The sequence below is a fragment of the Nuphar pumila genome, chromosome 12 (genome assembly GCF_984573655.1).
Source record: "Nuphar pumila chromosome 12, dmNupPumi1.hap1.1, whole genome shotgun sequence".
Taxonomy (NCBI): domain Eukaryota; kingdom Viridiplantae; phylum Streptophyta; class Magnoliopsida; order Nymphaeales; family Nymphaeaceae; genus Nuphar; species Nuphar pumila.
The window spans coordinates 27,880,075-27,901,294 of NC_143260.1; the positions used below are offsets into that span (position 1 = coordinate 27,880,075).

The 21,220-nt window shown below is 38.6% G+C and overlaps 1 protein-coding gene across 1 annotated transcript in view; it reads right to left on the minus strand.

Moving 5' to 3' along the window:
• The window catches only part of HBP5 (SOUL heme-binding family protein), a 32,628-nt gene extending 23,647 nt beyond the window's left edge, over positions 1–8,981 (minus strand). The window contains exons 1-2 of the mRNA XM_089983601.1: positions 8,411–8,981; positions 6,704–6,841 (exon numbers count right to left, since the gene is read on the minus strand). Coding sequence (XP_089839727.1) covers positions 6,704–6,841; positions 8,411–8,797 — 525 coding nt within the window. The 5' untranslated portion in view covers positions 8,798–8,981. The remainder of the gene's footprint in view (positions 1–6,703; positions 6,842–8,410) is intronic.
• Between the last annotated feature and the right edge of the window lie 12,239 nt (positions 8,982–21,220).

Sequence of the window (21,220 nt, forward strand, 5' to 3'; positions counted from 1 at the left end):
ATTGGAGGAGAAGGATTCATGTGGAAGACCCAGAATGATTTGCTTTTTTGGTTCATATCGCCGACCCCAATTGTTTTGGGATGAAGGCGTAGTTGTTGTTGTTGTGGACTATATCCGATCTGATCTGTATTCTAACACCCTCCCTCAAGTTGTGCATGGGATTGAAACATGTGCAACTTGTTCTTCGGATACCAAAAACGGTTACTTGTGAGACCCTTAGTGAACATATCAGCAACTTGGTCTTCTGAAGACACATAAATCGGTTCAATCTCTTTGTCTGCTACTTTTTGTCTGATAAAATGTTGGTCAATCTCAATATGTTTGGTCCGACTGCGATGAACAGGATTGAACGCAATTTGTATAGCGCTTCTATTATCGCACATGAGGGTTGAACTTGAGATACTCTCTCCCATCTCTGTAAGTAGATGCCTAATCCAGGTTACTTCTGCTGTGGTAGCTGCCATAGATCTATATTCTGCCTCCGTGCTAGATCTTGCCACAACTTTCTGTTTTCTACTACTCCATGAGATAAGGTTGCTTCCAATGAAAAGACAGTATTCTGAAACAGACCTTCTTTCATCTGGATCCCCTGCCCAGTCTGCATCTGTATATACCAATATATCATGTTTCGGTGTTACCCATGAAGATTGAGCATATATGAGTCCATCACCTACCGTGCCTTTTAGATAGCGAAGAATACGTTTGACGGCATCTATGTGACCAGTCTTTGGTTCATGCATAAACTGAGATACTTGATTCACAGAATATACAATGTTTGGTCTAGTAAAAGTAAGATACTATAACATGCCCACTAAACTGTGATACTTGCATCAGGATACAACTCACCATCACAAATGTTGAGTTTTTTATTGACAACACTGGGTGTAGGCACAAGTTTGCAATCTGTCATTCCTGCTTCGGCTAGAAGATCAAGAGTGTATTTGTGTTGAGTTAATGACATTTTTCCATCTTGTCTGTCCACCTCTACACCAAGGAAATATCTTAGTTCTTCAAGGTCTTTCATCTTGAATCGCATACTTAGTAAAACTTTAATTAGTTGAATATGGTTTGGAGCATTCCCAGTGATCACTATATCATCAACATATATAAGTAGGAAAACCATAGTGGTTCCATCCCTGTATATGAATAAAGAGTAATCGAGTTGGGAACGAATGAAACTGTGGTTCTGAATTTCTAAGGGGAAGCTTTCAAACCAAGACCTGGAGGCTTGCTTTAAATCATACAATGCTGGTTAATTTACACACATATTCTTTTGAGTCTCCCTCTGCATAACCTTGAGGCTACTCCATGTAGACCTCTTCCTTCAAATCCCCATGAAGAAATGCATTTTTGACATCGAGCTGACTAAGGTTCCATCCATGTTCAATAGTCAGGCCAAGGATAATACGAATAGTTTCCATTTTCACCACTGAGCTGAAGGTCTCATCGTAATCTTGACCATATTCTTGAGTGAAGCCTTTGGCAATGAAACGTCCTTGTATCGTTCAATACTACCATCCGGTTTATACTTAATCTTATACACCCATTTCGAGCCAACAACATTTTTATCTGGGGGACGACCAACTATCTCTCATGTTCGACACTCATGAAGTGCCTCTATCTCCTCATTCATCGCTTCAATCCATTTGTTAGATTGAACAACTTGATAAAACCCAAGTGGCTCCTCATGTTTTTCAATCTTGGATAGAAAGATTTGCAAATCCATAAAGAAGTTATCATAACTCACCCATTTTTCAATATGATGTCTTATCTTGCTTGATCTTCTTAGCGCCTCTCAGTTGCTGGATAATGCCACGTGTTTTCCAACAGGTGCCTCTGTTTGCTCTTTGGGTCTTCTGGTGTAGACATTTCCTTTGTATCTCAAGCATCTTGTTTCTGATACCTTATCTGAAGTCGTCTCATCCTGTATGCTTTCAGGGTCCAGAGTGGTATGTTCAGCAGCACGTGAAATAAGTTCAGCACTGAGCCATGGATCATACCAACTATCTGTTGTGTCATCGTGTTCACGACTATGGTTGGCTTTATTTTTCAGGAAGCTATTTTCATCAAAAACAACATTTCTGAAAATTTTGACCTTCTTATTGGCAAGGTCATGGCACCTATACCCTTTGTGTTCATCTGCATAACCTACAAATTGGCATATAGAGGTTGTCCTGAAATTTAGTTCTCATGGATTTGTCAATATGTACATAGCATGTGCATCCAAAAACTCGTAACTCATCATAATTGGGGTGTACACCAAAGAGAGCATAATAGGGAGATTGGTTTTCAAGGATGGGCATAGGAAGACGATTTATCACATGAGTGGCAGTGTGAAAGAGTTATGTCCAAAGACTGATAGGCAAGTTACTACCATGCATCATACTCATTGCACTTTCCACAATATGTCTGTGTTTACGTTCAGCAATTTCATTTTGTTGTGGAGTATATGGGCAAGAAACTCTACGATGTATCCTATTATCTTGGAGAAAATCTAAAAATTCTTTGGAGGAATACTCACCACCACCATCACATTGAAGAATTTGGATACTTTGAGAGAATTGATTTTTAGCATGGGTATAAAAGTGACGAAAAATACGAAAGACCTCTGATTTGTGTTTTATGAAGAATATCCAAGTAAAACGAGAGAAACTGCTAATAAACGACACATAATATTTACTTCTAGAAGATGAAGGATTGGGGGATGGACCCCAAACATCAGAACATATTATCTTAAAAGGCTTAGAGGCTCTTTTATTTACTTGATGAAAAGGAAGTACATGACTCTTGCAAACTTGACAACTGGTACACATTTTATCCTTCAATGAAGGTGAAACAGACTTTGAAAGAAAACCATTAGACACTAACTTTTCAATAAAAACTTGACTACAATGACCAAGACGAGAATGCCAGAGATCTGGCTTATTACATTTGGATATACTTAAGACGTTTTTGGAGACATGATCAAACTTGGGCTTCAAGACACTGGAGGCTGGATCTTCATTGAAGACATACATGTTTTCACGTCGCTCTCCTTTAGCGAACATCTCATTCGTTTGAAGATCCTTGACAAAAACAAAAGTAGGAGTAAATTCCACAGATGAATAGGTAGAGTCAACAAGTTTAGAATCAGAGACAATATTTTTCTTTATATTTGGAGCATGAACAACATCAAATAAAGGAATAGATGACTTGGACAAAGGAATGAGAACGTTGTCTATGTTTGAAATAGGGTGGTGAGTCCCATCTCCAGTTCCAATATTAGATTTACCAAGATAGGGAACCAAAGTAGAGAACTTACCTGCATTGCCAGTGACATGAGCTGCTGCTCTAGAGTCAACATACCATATTCCATCATCATTCTGTTTCAGGTTCAAGTTTGCCATTGCAGATAAGAAAAGATCCTTAGCATCATCACTGACTCGAAATGTACCTGCAGTTCCTGATGTAGCAACAGTTTTATTGTTTTGAGCTCTATTCCAGTTTTGTGGGTTGAACCAGCAATTGGCTTTGATGTGGTCTCGTTTATTACACTGATAGCATGTGGGAACATTCTTCGAAAAACTGACCGTGGAATTTGGTGTAGGTAGTAACCCACGTCCACCCTGGATGGGAGTTCCTCTGCCTCTGCCACGCCCTCCTCGTGGACGATCAACCATTATTCCTGTGGCAAGAACCTCATGTGTAGATGATTGTCCTGCTGAAGTATCAGTCATGCTTTTCAGTCATCTTGTACTGAAACAGTTTGGCACGTAATTCCTCAAAGTTGAGTAACGTAAGCAGGCATAATAAAGAGGTCACAAGAACATGATACTCTGATCTCAAGGCATTCAGTGCCTGTTGTACCTTTTCTTTATCTGTCATTGGATATCCAACCATGGCTAATTGATCTGTGATGCTTTTGACTTGATTTAAGAATTCAATAATGCTCATTGCACCCTTTCTTAACATCTGAAATTTGCGTTTAAGAAACAACACTTTAACCTCTGATATCTGAGAGTAGGTCAGAGCTAAGTTCTCCTACAAAACTTTAGATGTGCAATAATCAAGAATGAAAATCAATACTTCTTGCGACAATGTGGAAGTAATGTACGCAACGAGGGCCTGATCGCACCTCATCCAAGCAACAAATGCAGGATTGCGAACAATATTCGGCAATCCTTCATCCACTTTGGCTTCGGTGGCGATAAATTCTGGAGGCATTGGAGTGGAGCCATTCAAGTGGCCTGAAAGATCTTGACTTCGAATAAAAGGAGCAATTTGTCGTTTCCAAGTCAGATAATTGTTGGTAGTCAGCTTTTCCGAGACAAGTTGTCCCAGGAGGTTGGAAGAAAGGCCCGAATTACCTGAAGTATCCATTGATAGATTGTTTGACAACCGAAAGACACTGGTGGCTGAAACTGAAAGGAATAAAATAAGTGTAGCTGAGACAGAACTGAAAGACTGACAGAGAATTAATATAAGATAAATGAGAATAGGGGGACGTGACAAACAAATTTCAAACTAGCACTCGGTTTTATAAGGCTAAAAGGACTGATAGCAGATCTGAAAAAGGTTTCAGATCTGCGACAGAGAGACGATAACAGATCTGAAAATATTTCAGATCTGCGACAGAACTGCGACAGAGTATAGAATAGCAGATCTGAAGGGATTTCAGATCTACGAGAGAATGGAAGACTTCAGGGAATGAAAGAAAAGCTGCTTGAGATGAAGGTTTATGTCCTGCCTCAGATCGCAGGAACTCAAGCACCAAGGACAGTTGTGGTTGTGGTTTCAGCTAAGCAGACTTCAGGGAATGGAAGAAAAGCGATAGCAGATCTGAAAGGATTTCAGATCTGCGACAGAGAGAATAGAGTAGCAGATCTGAAAAAATTTCAGATCTGCAATAGAGAGAAAATAATAATAGCAGATCTGAAACACTTTCAAATCTGCGACAGAGAGAAAATAATAGCAGATCTAAAAAAAACTTTCAGATCTATGACAGAGAGAATCTTAAAGAAATAGAAATAACAGAAAAGAAAGGAAAATAGGAATGAGGATCACGTGACCTGTCGTTTTTCACGTTGATGGAGCACGGGCTTGACAGATCTTCACGCACCAGATGACGAGAGATTAGTGCAGTTGTTCACGATCCTGATGAAGAGCTTACTCTCAGGTACGTCGCTGCTCTGATACCATGAAAGAACTCCTATGTGAATCAAGAAATCTGTGAAAGAGAGAGAGAGAACTCATATTTGGGAATCGGTAGCTTCTCAGTCTTCACCTTGGCTGCACTAAACCTCATTAAGATTAAGTAGGTTTTACAAAACCTATTACAATGACAAAACTACCATATGTTAGTAATGTACATTACATTACAATATAACATTCACGTGGACTATATGGATCCTACTGGATCCATATCCGATTCGATCTGTATTCTAACATCAGCCTGGGTTACGACCTCCATTGCCTCCTATTATGTTTTCTTTATTCTCTTCCTTCTCTATGTAACAGGGCACACAGACCGAAGGTGCAGTCTTCACACTTACTACCTAGTTAAAGTATTCCAACAAATGCAGGATTTTGAAGGTAGTTGGAAATACTACAAAAGCTATAGAACCACAGATAAATATTTCACCATTGGTGTGTTGATGGAGACCTTAATGTCGAGTGTGGACCATGTTTATGAACCAATGAAATGAGGAAAAATTGCAATAAAGTCAGCCTATTAGAGAAAGTATCAGTCGTTCTCAAAGATAATTGGAAGGGATATGACAAGCAATTCAACCATCCATCAATGCAACTGCATATTTCCAAAAGCCTAGGGTACCAACTTGACCAAAAGAAGATAAAGATGGAAAAAAATTCTTTCCAAGTTCTCTTTTACAAGATATGTAATTGCATCAAAATTTCTATTAATTTCTTCTAAATTTTTAATTTGTAAGCATGCTAAGTTGATGGATATTAGAACATTGTTTCTTCTATTTTCAATCTAGCGCTTAAAACATTTTCCATTTTTAGCTGTTTCTTATGCAACATTTTGTGATTGTCATTGGTCAAGGAATAGGGAAGGAATATTAGGTTATCTATTTCCATAAGCTTATGTCTCACCACATTATTTTCTTCCAATTGGATATGACAACGAGTGATTAGCACATGATCTTGTTGTTAATTTTTTTTGTTAGAAACTTGGATTTATTTTGACTAATAGCTAAATCTAGCAAAGAATTAATAGATCTAATGTGAAAAGGCTTACAAAGGCCACACAATCCATCATCTCCCTCTTGGCCTAAGTCCCTTATTCAAAAGTGCAACTTAATTATCTAATCCAACGGAACAACAAAGTTTTTCTTTGTTCTGTGTGATCTTCTATGAAGTAATATCTACTTTAGGAGTGTTTTACATCAAAATTTTCATTAAAAAAACTGCCTTTGAAACATTTAGTTTTCTTGTAGAACTTTAGATCATGATGCAATAAGGTTAATACAAACTAGCATCCATTTTAGATACAATTGGTTCATAGAAAAATCTGGCGGAAGTAGAAACTTGCAACAAGAGATCATGTTTACACACATCATTCAAAAAAAAGAAAATAAGATATTTTTCAGATAATTTACAAGTTAAGATAGAATGACTAATGACAGGAAAATTTACAACCAAATTAACTGAACAGTGTAATTCAAGCAATCAATGTTTAGCAAATTGATGAACAAAAACTTACCACATGACTAGAAAACTTCCTAGTCACTGGGTTGATGCCCATGACTGAGGTTCCTGTAAAAACTAATTCTGGTTTCCAAGGTAGGAGACCGAATTTCATTATCATTGTCCACCTTGTTGTTATTTCATAGGGCCCTGTCTATTTATAATAAATGAATCAGATGAAAGTTAAACAGCTTGTTCTTAAAAAAAATGAGAGTAAATAAGCAAAAACTAAAAGAAACATTTAAAATCTAACAGTTACACTAAGTTCAATAAATATTTGATTTGTAACCTGCAAAACAAAAACAACAAAAAACAGTCCATGTGATTGATGACCTACTGTAACTTTTATGAATCTTTTGAGTGTTGATCAGCCCTCACGAATGTTTTGAACTCACCCACCTGGACCAGTCTCTAAAGGTTGCAGTATGGTAGATACAATGCTCACTCATATGAAAAGGTTATCATTCAAATCTTGGATCATGTTCCTGTTCATACAAATGCATATTCATTGTTGGTTCTTCCCTAGAACAAAAATATCGCTCTAACAAACCAAGAGGTCTGGCAGTCAGAATTTTGTTTGCAACAGTCTTTCAAGATTTGCACATTGTGAGTGAGATAGGACCTGAGCTAGGCTCATTATTGCTCTTTAGATCAGAAGCTTTGGTATAAAGCATCCACCTGAACCAGTCTCTAAAGGTTTCAGTATGGTAGATACGATGCTCGCTCATGTGATAAGGTTATCATTCAAATCTTGGATCACATTTCCGTTCATACAAATGCATATTCATTGTTGGTTCTTCCCTAGAACAAAAATACCGCTCTAACAAACCAAGAGGTCTGGCAGTCAGAATTTTGTCTGCAACAGTGTTTCAAGATTTGCACATTGTGAGTGAGATAGGACCTGAGCTAGGCTCATAAGTTTATTGCTCTTTAGATCAGAAGCTTTGGTATAAATGATCTTTCCCTCGACCCCCCCCCCCCTGCCCCCAAGCCGCTTGGCCTCTTCTGTTCTAAAACAAGAAACACGAGTTTAATCTGAGGAGAAGGTCGCAACCTTCCATATTGTCACAGCAAATTGTCGCCACATGATCCAATGCCACAACTAACATCATCACTTCCTCCATTACTACCACTATCTCAACTATAGTCACCAGGACTCCCTAGTAGACTAATAATTCTGCGACACAGTCTGTACTTTTGAAACATTAGCACATAAAACTAGAACAGATTAACACCAGAACTCTCCATACTGCTAAGTTCCCACGCACACACAAACACAACTCAAGCCAATTTTTCTGATCTTTTGTTATCTTCAATTAACCACAGACCCTCCATTTGACTATGTAACTTCTATACACAAAAATACACCATTACTTTCACAAAAAATCTAATTTGTCTCGAGAATTTTGTCGCCGAGAACGATATCTTTTTACATTGGGACTTCAACTTATTCAATCACCAATTTGGGACTTCTACAACCTAAGTGCTTATTCAATTTCGATCATCAACAGAATCTCCAAATAGAAAAAAAAAAAGAGATACAAGCAAAAAGAAAAAGAATAATCTACCATTATAAAGAACCGAGAAAACCGAACAAGAACAGCAAATATCAGCAAAAAAATAAAAAAACCTTCACCATCGTTCATTCTGGTAAGCAAAATCAGCAACAAATCATTCAAGAATCAAGACAGAAGGGTTAACCCAACGTGGGTCCAGTCCTTACCTGCTTGACGCTGTGGAGCTGGAACAGGGGCGTGAAGAGGAGCTTGAGGAGGGTGATGTTGAAGAGGTACCCGTCGATGGTGTCGTGCTTCGTGATGGGGTCCCGGAACCTCACGCGGTGGTCGTACATCGACCGGTCGATCCCCTGCTCGTCGAACAGATGGGGGAGGTCCCTGTACAAGAAATCCACGTACTCCTCTACGTCAAGAGAGGTAGGAGCCTGCTCCACCGAGCCGAGCCCGATGACCAACTTGGATTTCGAGCGTTTTTTCAAGATGGGTGTCTCTTTTTTGGAGGTTGGGACGATAGTTGGGGCGAATTTGGGACGGTGGTGGTGGTAGGGAATGCATAAATTGCATGTTGGCAAGATTTTCTGGGCGAAAGCCATGATTAGACTGGCGGGTTTTGGGGGGTTGGTTTCTCTTGATCTCTCTGCTCGCGGAGGAAGCAGAGAGATACACCATCAGGTTGGCAATCACATGAATAGAAAGGCCGCGTCATAGCTAAACCTGTGGAGGACGATGAATGGCTCACTGAAGCTGCTGATCAATAAGCGCCACCCTTATGAAGATGGGTAGCTTTTCCATGAGCGCCGCGCTTATGAACGTTAGATGAGGTCATGACGTGGCCATCAGGAATCCAGTATCGCGGTGGCCCACGCTTAATGCAACCAACAGTGGTGATGAATGTAAACACAGGTTTTAGAAGAGAATTCGACTTTTTTTCATATTTTTTAGATTTTTTTTAGATCGAACTTTGTGATCTATAACGTCCGTTTTGGTAAAAAATGAGTTTTGAATTGTGTGTCATTACGATATCTAAGCAGATATTTTAAGAGCTTCCAAATTTAAGAGTCCGCAATATACCAAAGTTCCATGTCTCAAAAAAATCGTAATTTTACATGAAAAAAACATGATCCATGATCTAAACCTTAGCAAACAAACCATGCATGACAAATCTGTGCCATCAGATTCAGTCAATAGGGCATGAACTTAGGATCATGGTCACAAGTCCATATGTCGGCAACTTATCGTTTGGCACCCATATCGTGTATCGGCTATATATATCATACATATCGGTAATTTATTGATAACTTATTATTGAAATACTTTGAAACTTGTCCAATAAAGTCGAAGTCATATGTCATTAAGCATAAATAACCATTACTTAACATGCAAGATGCATCTAACACTTCAATATAGTTGCTGCAAGTGTCAATGTTCAGGAATTATAATGACTATGCTAAATAATCGTCAGAGAAAAAACCAATCTGAGATCATTAAAGTAGGAATAATAACTTGTTGATATAATCTCTCATGATCTGTACATTTTCTTTTTATCTGAGATCATTAAAGTAGTAAGAATAATAAGAACTTGATATAGTCTCATGATCTGTATTTGTTTATATTATGCGCATGTTTAAATTTTCATCTCTATTGGCTTCTCTATTTCATTCAGAATTTCAGATTAAGTGCACATGACATGAGGCAGCTATATGCCAAAAAGAAGCCATAGAGAAATGAAAATTTAAACATGCGAATAATATAAACAAAAATACAGATCATGAGAGACTATATCAAGAAGTTCTTATTATTCTTACTACTTTAATGATCTCAGATTGGTTTTTTCTCAGATGATTATTTAGCATAGTCATTATAATTCCTACATTAACACTTGCAGCAACTAAAATGAAGTGTCCTTATATTTGTTAAATGCATATTCTTGCATGTTAAATAATGGTTATTTATGCTTCATGACATATGGCCTTCACTTTATTAGACAAGTTTGAAAATATTTCAATAATATTAAGTTATCGCCCGTATATATTCTAGATATAGCCGATACATGATATGGGTGCCAAAGGACAAGATGCCGATATATTGACTTGTGACCATGTGTGTGCCAAACTGGGCTGACACGGGCCGGCCCATATATATATACATATATATATATATATATATATATATATAGTCCCACCGGAATAGGGCTTTTAGGCTGGGCCAGGCCGGCTCGTTACCCACCCCTATTTTGTAGTCCTGACTGGGCTGATTTGACCCACATGCAGTCCTAATGTACCATCTTTGCAATTGTGTAGGGTGACTATGGTCATCGTTAGAATTATGTGTTTGGTTTATGCACCTTTTGACTTAAAGTCACCTGGTCTCCAGCGGGTTAAGACTTGCAGGTTAACATAGTTTGTCATGGGCAAATCAATCAAGGATGCCAACGGGACGGAACCCCGTTAAAATGGGTTGATTCACATTCAGATCCAACTAAGAGTTGCTGGTATCCAGCCTGGATTTGGGTCCGAGGAAATCTTTTGTAAGAAAAATCATACCCAAATCTGATAAGAGGAGGTCTCATTAACTATCTGCTTCAGATCCATGAGGTCTGCTTATTATATGGGTCGGTTATGATTTGTAAAATTCTGTACCAAACCTTTGCCTTACCGGATCTGATACAGGCTGAAATCGGGCCATACCCGACTGAATGAAATGAAACTGAAAAACATAGCACCTTATGGAATTGGAGGGTCATTACTCATTAGATACTAAAATATTGGCAACTTCCAAACTATATTATAATTTCACTTCATGCATGGCCAGAAATTTGAAACAACACTGATTAGAGTAGGAACTATGACTTATGGAGGGAAGGTGAACATCTTGCTCCCATTAAAGAAATAATAGACCAAAGCAGCCAGTCAGGGCTCTGATCATCTGACCAACGGTTGGTAGGATCTGTCAGTGCACGTCTCCCTGTGGTGGGACGTTGCAGGTTCAAACCCCAGTGGTACGCTGAATAATAACTGGTGGGGGTCTGCCTAACCCCAGCTTGCCTATCAATAAAAAAAGGAGTCTGATCATCTGGTAGGAGCTTTCATGAATGTCACCAACTTGACAATGGCTCACGAGTTCCAAACCCACAGGTGCACGTCTTTTGCAAAACGGAGGAGGACCAAAGCCTTTACAGCCATGAACTCGACGAGCAACGTGGTTTTTCTTTGGTTATCATAAAAGCTAAAAATGGACCAAAGCATAGTCATGAGACAACACAGTCTATTCTTGGTACTGTTTTTTTTTTCTCCTTTGAGGCAGCCGTACTAATGATCTTAACCAAATTATCAATTTTAGATTACAATGGCTTGCTAGCCTACGGGGCCTTCAACAAAACAAATTGCTAAGGTTATAAGCAATTCTCCAGTGGTAGGAACTCCCATAAAAACTCAAGGAAGAGAAATGACTAATCATGTCTATTGCACTCTATAGATTGCCAACTGTACTAGATAATCAAATCTCTTAGAAATGCAGGAGGTTGACATTAGATTCATCTTAACTTTTTATAATTATTTTAGTTAGATATTGGTTTTTAGATCTTATTCAGATTTTAGTTGAGTTTAGAATTTATTTAAGATCCGTAGTATGATTAGGGTTTATGGGGTTTCTCTTTGGTTTGCTATTAATATTCAGAGTAAAGATGCAGAAAGAAGCTGGATGAATGATTATTGCAGATTTTAGTTAGTTTTTCTTCAATTTTCTGTTTTATTTTTTATTTTTTATAGTTTTCTTAGTTTTGTAGCTATGTCGAGAAGTTTGAAGAAAGATCCTGTCAGGAAAAATTGCTTACTTCGATCGGACAACTCAATGAAACAGTCCCAACAGATTCAAGGGAACGAAAGGATAAAGAAATTAAAGCATGTTTGGAATGTGCCAACGAGCGGAAAAACGAATGAGTCTTGATTAATTGAGCCAAGATGCGAGTCAAATTAAGAAAGATCCTTGATCACATGGAAGATCTCTTCCATCAAAGGATCAGAAATCCCAACTTTTGGGGTCTGTTTGCAGCGAAAAGAGCACCTTGATCTTTGTCGGCGAGCAAAGAGTCGCCGATGGCAGCCAAAGTGGCGGGAGATTGCCAGTGTGCAACCAGGGGAGCGTGATTCCAATGAGGTGCCAAAAACCATAGCTTCCATCGATGGTTCCCCTTTAGAAATCAGCAGGCTTCCCAGTCACGCCACAACGACCCTTAGCTTCAGTGGATTCCCATTAAGTTCCATATCAGATGAACGATCGGAGGCCATCGAAAATCTATGCACCGGCCGTTCAACCCTCCTAAGCTGCGTTGAAGAATGCATATGCACCGACAAAGAAGAACACCCAACTTCCGATCTTCCTGGAGTTGCAGGTGAGGCAATAGATGGGCTGCTGGGAAGATCAGACCGAACCAACCTCTGACCGTTGGCCGGCCGGTTCAAACCCCCACCGATGCAATAAAAGATGGGGAAGACCATCTAACCGAAGATGGGGCCAACACCGGTCGGGAACCATCCAGCCACAGTTCGCCGGTGGGACCAGGCCAACCGGCACCCTTCATACCGGTTGCAGCCGCTCTTGGCTCCTCTCTTCTCACTTTCATCCCCCTCAACCAACCACCACCTTCACCGACCACTTGAAGTAGCCACCGGTGGAGGCAACGCCAGCCAAGACCTAGCCGGAGACCAGCTGCCGGTCAAGGATAACCGACAGGGTAGCCATCCGCCGGCCCAAAACCTCCACACGGCCATGCCACAACCAGCATGGGAGGGAGGCGTTTTCCTTAACCCTATGGTGGTGGTGGGATAACCGGTTTCTATTCCCACATCCAAACCCGATTGCCTTGGTTTCTACCCATTTTGGTCCCCTTTGACCATAGATCCTGTCAAAACCTAATTGAAGTGCCACAAAATCTATACCCAAACCCAAAACATGTAGAACCCGATTGGTTTGACCCATATTTATCCAAAAATCCCGCTAAACCATCCTACATATGTGACAACTCCTCATTTGACCCAGGTCCAAATCCAAACTCAATTGTGAAGCACTTGGGTCCAATTAAATTTGAATAGATCCAACATCTTTGGATAAACCATTCAAGTTTGACTCATACCCTACTTGAGGATCCATTCATATTCCTACTGCAACAACCTATAGTGGATCAGATCATCATTCCAATGTTACTTGGATATTTTCTGTATAAGATCCTGCTAAAAGTGGATCGATGTTTCCAACAAGTTGCACCAATTCGTTTGTTTATTACAAGTGAAACAATATTGAAAAAAGCACAAGCGAGCCCAACCTTAGGGCAAGTCTTCTCTAATCTAAGGAGAATGACGCAAGAGTAGGAACCATGTACTATCAGGTGCATAGGGTCCATTGAGATCTATCTTAATTATTTATGTTTTTTTTAATTATTCTAGTTGGATATTTGTTTTTTAATCTTATTTAAATTTTAATTGAGTTTCAAATCTATCTTGGATTCTTAGTATGATTACAGTTTTTAATGTTTCTCTTTGATTTGCAATAAATATTCATTGTAAATGTAAAGAGGTAGAAAGGAATTTGATGAATGATTATTGACGATTTTAGTTTTTTTTTTTTTAAATATTCTTCTTCTTATCTTTCAAGCAAACAATCACCCGACCCCCAAAGTGAAGGAACCTGTTTAGCCAAGAACAAACTTAGGCGGTCTCAACCCAAATTGTTTGGGTTTGGACTCGTTTCAACCTCTAAATGGGATGAATCAGACCCATTTTTGCCCCAACTTGATTCCAAATCCTTGGGGTTAGTTCTCCAACCCTTATTTTTAGTTATAATCTATTTAACTTCTCCCAAACTGGATCTAATTGGACATGGACGAAGCCCCAATTTGCATTTAGACTGAGTCAAGACCAGACCCAAAGTTATTTTGGATATAGATCGGGTCTAGACCAAAACCTTAAATTCTCCAAACTCGATTCATAACCCGTCGTAGTCAAATCTGGTTCCAACGAATCAAGTGAACCATGATCCAACTGAATTTTAACCAAACTTAGGTGAACGATTTGGTTAGGATATGCATGGATCTTCTATACATGAGTCCAAATCCCACAAGTTCACAGGAGCGAGAGCACCACTATGAAGTGAATGTGAAATTTTTGAAGTTTTGGGGTTGCTTGGATCCAATCGGCAACAAAGCACTTTTTTTAGCTAACACCAAATCCCTAAGCATAACAAGGTGATTTTGGTATCTACGAAGTTGCAAGGATTGGCACAGACATGGTGGACCCAATGGATGGAGCATAGTCATGTTGATCAAGGCTTGCCTCCAATTTAGGCATGATAAGAGATGTGTGGATCTATGTGAAAAAGTTCGTCCTACAAAACCATGTGCAATAAGTTTATAAGTTGTACACCACGCTTCATCAAAGATCCAGATCCATGAGGAGTATATCGAGAAATTCTACTGCCTCATTTATAAAAGCCAGGTGACCGAGTTCGAGGGACAAAAAGTGACAAGGTATATTACTGAACTTAAATCTTACACTTATAAAAAGTTTGATTGTCACAATTCTTAATGTAAATCAAACATATAAAGAAAATATAAAAAGAGCTTGTTGAAGCTTGGCATGGTACAACATATTTTTCCTCCTAACACAGAGTGACCCGGGCGTGTCCAAAGATCTCGGCACCAATGGGATGGAGGATCGGACCCACGTAGTAGATCCGACCCAGATAATGGGACCAAGACTTAGGGATGATGTACCCCAGCGTACCTATTCGAGACGAGCACAGGTCTGTACGTCACAGACCCAACAGCAACATGAAGACGATTCGGGTCCAAGACTAGACCCGAGAGCCGATCCCTTCACTGCATCACTAGTATAAGGAAACTCTTCTAACCCAAGGAGCGAGTTCCCTTTATGACAAAGCCCCATATCAGGCTGATCAAAAGCAAGCACCACGTATTGAGGGACCTGGTCTTGTGTACAATACTTGGTCTTGTGTACAATACTTGGTCTCCAACATAAGCAACCAATAATGGATAATGTTGCTTAAGGTGTGATGGTATTGATCATCTCGCTTCGCAGTGCCCTACCCTTAACAAACAAGTTCATCTCGCAAAGCAATTATTATTCGTGACAATGATATTTACAACTTGATGCTTGATTATTCTAAACCAAATCCTAATTATTCAACAAAACCAAACTCTTCCCAACTTGAGGAGAATGATGCAGGGGGATCAGAAAGGCAAATTTTGAAATTTATTCAAAATGTGTCGTACAGCTATAAGGGTTTTGTCTTTCAAATATAAATATATTGTTATAGAATTTGTAATAGGCTTGATTGATTAATTATTCTAAAACTTAGATTTTCTCATCTCCTACTCTCTTCAAATCCTATTCCTTGCTTTCCTTTTCACAGTTGATTAGATTGTAGTGTAAATTTCAATGAATCAGGCAACTGATTTGCATCAAGGAAACTTAAACCAATAGGTCCATAGGTTGCAAAAGGAGACTTGAGTTTAACCCTGTTACATGGGTGCAGCCAGGGGCGTAGCTAGGGTAGCCCAGTCCTGCCTCCTTTTTTCTTTTTTAAAAGCCCAGTCCTAGCCCTGCCCTGATTCCATATGAAATAGATTTTTATCCATTTTTTAGCCCAGCCCTGATTGCAGCAAATAGTTTGATTTGTCCATATGAAATAGATTTTTATTAATAATTGTAGTCATTTTTATTTTATCTCAAAAAAAAAAAAACGGGGGCGCTGCCCCCGAACCCCCGACTATCACACAAATAATTGTTTTTTTGCTACGCCCCTGTTTGCCCCTCCCTCACATGAATCCTAGCTACGCCCCTGGGTGCAGCCTTAGGTACAGAGAAGTACCCATCTTTTTGGAACAAATAATACAGCAGTAGAATTGATTATAAACGTAACAGAGAATTCACACACACAAAACCATGTAAATGTCGTTCAAGGAACATGCTTTTTTCTTTTTTTAAAGGCAAGCTGGGGTTAGGCAGACCCCCACCAGTTATTATTCACGTACCACTGAGGTTTTGAACCTGCAACGTTCCACCACAGGGAGACGTGCACTGACAGCTCCTACCAACAGCGGGGAGCGCCGTTGGTAGTAAGGAACATGCTTTGCATCTGATTGTTTTATGTAAAAAATTGTTTACTTTTATTATAAACCAATCCGTATTTATACAGATTCTTTTAGAAATCTGCACATACATCAAAATCGTTTAATCTCATGCAAGTTTATTATCAACTGAGGAGACTATGGAGATCATATCTTCCACTGTTAAATTTTGAAAATCATTAACGGAGTCATGGACCATGTGTTGGATGCAGAAAGAGAAGATGGGGAAATTCACATAATGGAAAACTTTGGGGACCACTCCTTTTGGAGTATGTTTAAACTTGATGACGTGGAATAGTCTCATATTGAAGAGTTTAAAGAAAGTTATGGGCTTTATAACCTATATGGAGACTAACACTTGTTCCAAAGAACAAGGAGTTTGGATGACTACCACACACACGCGCCCATCGTGTTGAGCCCGGACCCGAGCTCTGGTTCGGGTAATTGGCCTTTTAGGGCCATATCCTATTTGGATTAGATTTGGGTTATGAAAAATGATAACGGATAAGTCCGTTAATGGGTCACAACTTTTCGGATCCCGTATAGGGCCATATCCTATTTGGATTAGATTTGGGTTATAAGAAATGATAACGGATAAGTGTGCATTTGCTTGTTACTGATCCCCTACCAAAAACCAAAATCAAATCAGGTTTTGTAATTTCATTTAGAAAATCAAACCCTAAATCGGGTTTTCTGTCCTTTGGAATCTCCAAATTCAGTTTCAGCAGACAAAAACCTCTAAGATCTCCTAGATGGACGATCCAAATTTTCCTTAAAAAATTACAGTGAGTCCCTGTATGAATCTATTATTTCCCAGTAAATGTTTAGATTTAGGGCCATATGCTATTTGGATTAGATTTCGGTTATGAGAAATGATAACAGATAAGTCTGTTAATGGGTCACAACTCCTCGGATTCCGTATAGGGCCATATCCTATTTGGATTAGATTTGGGTTATGAGAAATGATAACGAATAAGTCTGTTAATGGGTCACAACTCCTCGGATTTTGTAACGGGTCCCTTTCGTATTTTTGTAACCGTTCGTGGGTTATAAAAACGTGGTGAGGGTTGGGGTTACGATATACTCAGAATACAGAGGAAGTCTGACTCTGCGTTTTCTCTCTCCCTGTTGTTCTCTCTCTCACTCTTCTGAGTTTTCTCAGAAAGGGGTCTTTTGCAATAGCGGTTCCGAGAGGTTGTCTTCGAAGGACAATCTATCGTCAGAGTGCACCGATCCTGATCATCAAGCTATTGTATCCTGGGAGAAGGACGTTGGACCCTACTTGCATCATATGTGGGGGCGAATCTTCTCTAAGAGGAGTACTTTCGTATGCCTTAGCCTATTAGATAATATTAACATGTTTTTGTTGTTTATATTATGTTCTATGCATATGTTTGTTCATTTGCATGTGCCTGAATTTTGGTATTATACGGATATCAACATGTTTGCTCCCTGCTTATGTTTCGATCAACTGTCTATTATGATTGCTTTGTTGATTCATATCTTGTTGTATGTCATGTTGTTGATTGTGAAACGATGTGATCTGAAATATAATACATCAGTCTTAGAGAATATTCTAAGCATGTCGATTGCATCGGGGTTTATACCGAAAGTGGACATGTCCGGTATGCCTGAAAAAATTGTTGGTCAGAATTTCAAGTGTTGGTAACGACGCATGAAAATCTGGTTCACGAGAATAGGTCTGTTATCTGTTCTGTAACTCGAATGTCCGTCGGTTTTTTAGACTGACCCTTAGCTTACGAAATCTAAGAGTAAGTATGCACCAATGTATTTCATAACACCATGGTGCTGCAATTATCTAGTATTCCTACTAATACCTCCTAAGATAGAGTGGAAGTAATGTATGCAACTAAAGCTTGGTCCTTCTTCATCCAGGTGGTGTAATCTGGATTACGAACAGTGACAACCCCTTTGTCATCTTTAACTTTCTGTACAAGAAACTCAGATGAAGTAGTTAGTGATCCATCTAGGTGACCATCAAGATCCTGGCTCCTAATAAAATAAATGATTTTCCTTTTCCAGGTAAGGAAGTTGGAGTTATTGAGTTTTTAAGAGATCAATTGGCAGAATTAGACCCTTAAGAAGAATTTGGATCCATGAGAGATAAATGAAAAGAAACAATGCTAAACGATAAACTGTGAGTATGAAACGATAAAACCATGGGCACAAATGATAAAACCTCAACTTCAGATGATAATGAAAAAGGCGATATCACATGACAAATCACGTGCATGAAACGATAATAAGCAAAGACAACATCACACAATAAACCACCTTTTTTTTAGACTAGATTAAACAAGAACTCAACGATTACCAATAATCACCAAGAATATTTTTTAGCAAACCAACATATCGATATTGTGGGTTGTAATTGCACCATAGTCATATATCAAATATTGTGTGATGCAAAGGAATTAGATTCAATCAAAAAGAAAAAGAGTAGGAAGCAATAATACCAAACACATTTTTTTATTTAGAGAGAAACATGACCCAAGCACGTTTTGAGAGAGGAACATGTTAGGAAGATAAAGATCCAAACACATTTTTTTTTAGAAGAACGTGACCCAAGAATTCAAGAGAGGAAAAATCAAATAATATTTATGGGAATCAAGAATAACGAGAGGAAATAAACACATATTTGAGAAAGGTCTGATTTGAAGAAACTTTGAAGGAGAAGTTGAAGAGAATAGATGATTACCTGGGGAAGAGAAAATCAGATCTTGAGGGTCACAAAGATTTACCAATTCTGCTATGGATCATGGGTTTGATACCATGTTAGAATTAGGGTTTCTGAGTTCCCTTCAGAGAGAAAAGAAAACAACAGCATATGGGGCTGAAAACATACGATTCCCAATATGGGAAATGGTGCCTCTTGCTTTTCCTTTATATTGACCTGTGGATAAGTTATGTACTGAAAATACCCCCATTTACATATGAAACAAAGAATACTAAGGAGGGGCATTTAGGTCAACAAGAAAAATATAATAATAAACAACACATCTCAACATGGTATCTAACATTGATCTAGATTTTAATCCAGATCCGGCCTCATGCTAATATTGAGGGCCTACTCCCTTGTTTGTGTAGAAGCCATTAGAGAGGTATCCATGCACCTTAGAACTCGTGAGAGCGATTTGGGGGCCGATCCGTGTGCAAGGGAGAGAGTTTTGGCAGTTTGCTAAAGTAAAAGTTGGATCCATGAAAATTAGAGATTTATATCAAGGTAGAAATCAGGCTCCACAGTCCTCCAACAAAGATGGCATCAGATGATCCGGCATGGCAATGAGGCACTCAAGTAATGAGTGAAAACCGATTGAAAATCGAATGCAATTATTGCCATAATATTTTTGTTTATGCAATATGACAGTATGAATCTTGTGGCATGTTCTTAATTGCAAGATATTTAATATTTTGCATTGTTCTTGTGAGATAGTTGATGTTTGATGATGTCTTATGCAACTCATACAAACATAAATGCTTCATATGTGATTTTCTGGTTGTATGTTGCGCAATTCACCTTGTGTTATGATTTTTTTAGAATTTTTGCTATTTTTTCTGTTTTTTATGATTTTTTAAGATTTTTTTTTTCAAATTTTACAATTTTTATGATACGATACGTATCTTATTTTGGGCCTGATCGATGCGGGTTACGATGCGATACATACAACCTTGCATTAAAGCATTGGTTGAATTTTTCTATTACTGTTGAAGCTTAAATTAACATTCTTCTTCACTTTTGTTTATTTAATTGAGTCTGCCTGACATAAGCCCATGTTATATGGACATTGGCTTCTATCAGACATGGCAAAGCATTAAAACCTAAGCCTCCAAATAGTTATTGAAATTTTGATTTTAGAAATCTAGATTTAATAATATGATGGGTGTGGAATTCCAATTATTAAATTTGCACGAAAATAGGAAGTTTCTATTCACAAGCCACTAAAGATACTCTTGTTATACATAATCAATCTTTTTCCCTACTCTTTTTGAGCATTCAAAACTTCCAAAAAATGCATTTTTGATTCTTCACTGCTATAAGTGTTGTTCATTGTGTTCCTCATTGATAATTGTCTATGTTCAAGGTGTTCCCTCCCCTATCTCTGCTTTTGTTTCATATTGGGTTTGTGTCATAAATCGGGTTATAATGTATATTCAGCTCTTTTTTTTCCATTTGATGGAGAACCTAGCCCAAGGGATGCCAGGGTCTCTTTTCACTAAACCAACAAGATTGGCAGTGTTTTAGTTGATTTATTCAGAAATAGATTCAGGTGCATTTTTGTAAGTAGTTGTCCAGATGTTGGGGAGATACAAATAATTTGCCTTGGTTCAAACTTCCAAGTCTGCCTTCCTAAGAATTATTTGTTATCTTCAAGATTTTTCTGTAGTGCGTTAAGCTCGGGCTTGCATGTTTATAATTGCTTGCAAATTGGCTTGATATGCATAAGTTGGAATCGTACATATTTTGGATATGTGAATAAATTAACTCTTCCAGACATGCAAGTCGATATCTCAACTCCTGCCTCTTCTACTTGATGTCCCTCCTCTTGCTCCTTTCGTTTGCTTCATTTAATTGATCATTTATTATGTCATTGAATTCTTATGGCTTCACAAATTCCCTTTTCTCATAGCCAATCTTGGGGATAGATCTTTCTGGAACTCGAACCCAAGACCCCTCAGCTAACATAGTGCCATTCTACTGATTCAGCTATTGCATCAGACCCCTCAATGGCACCATATCACACTGTAAATGTAAATAGGCATGATCCATACCTTCAACTTGTAGCTCTTTGTTGGTTCAGTGTGGAAGCTCAGAAGCATTCTGCTCTGTGAGGATAAGTACATGAGTATTTTG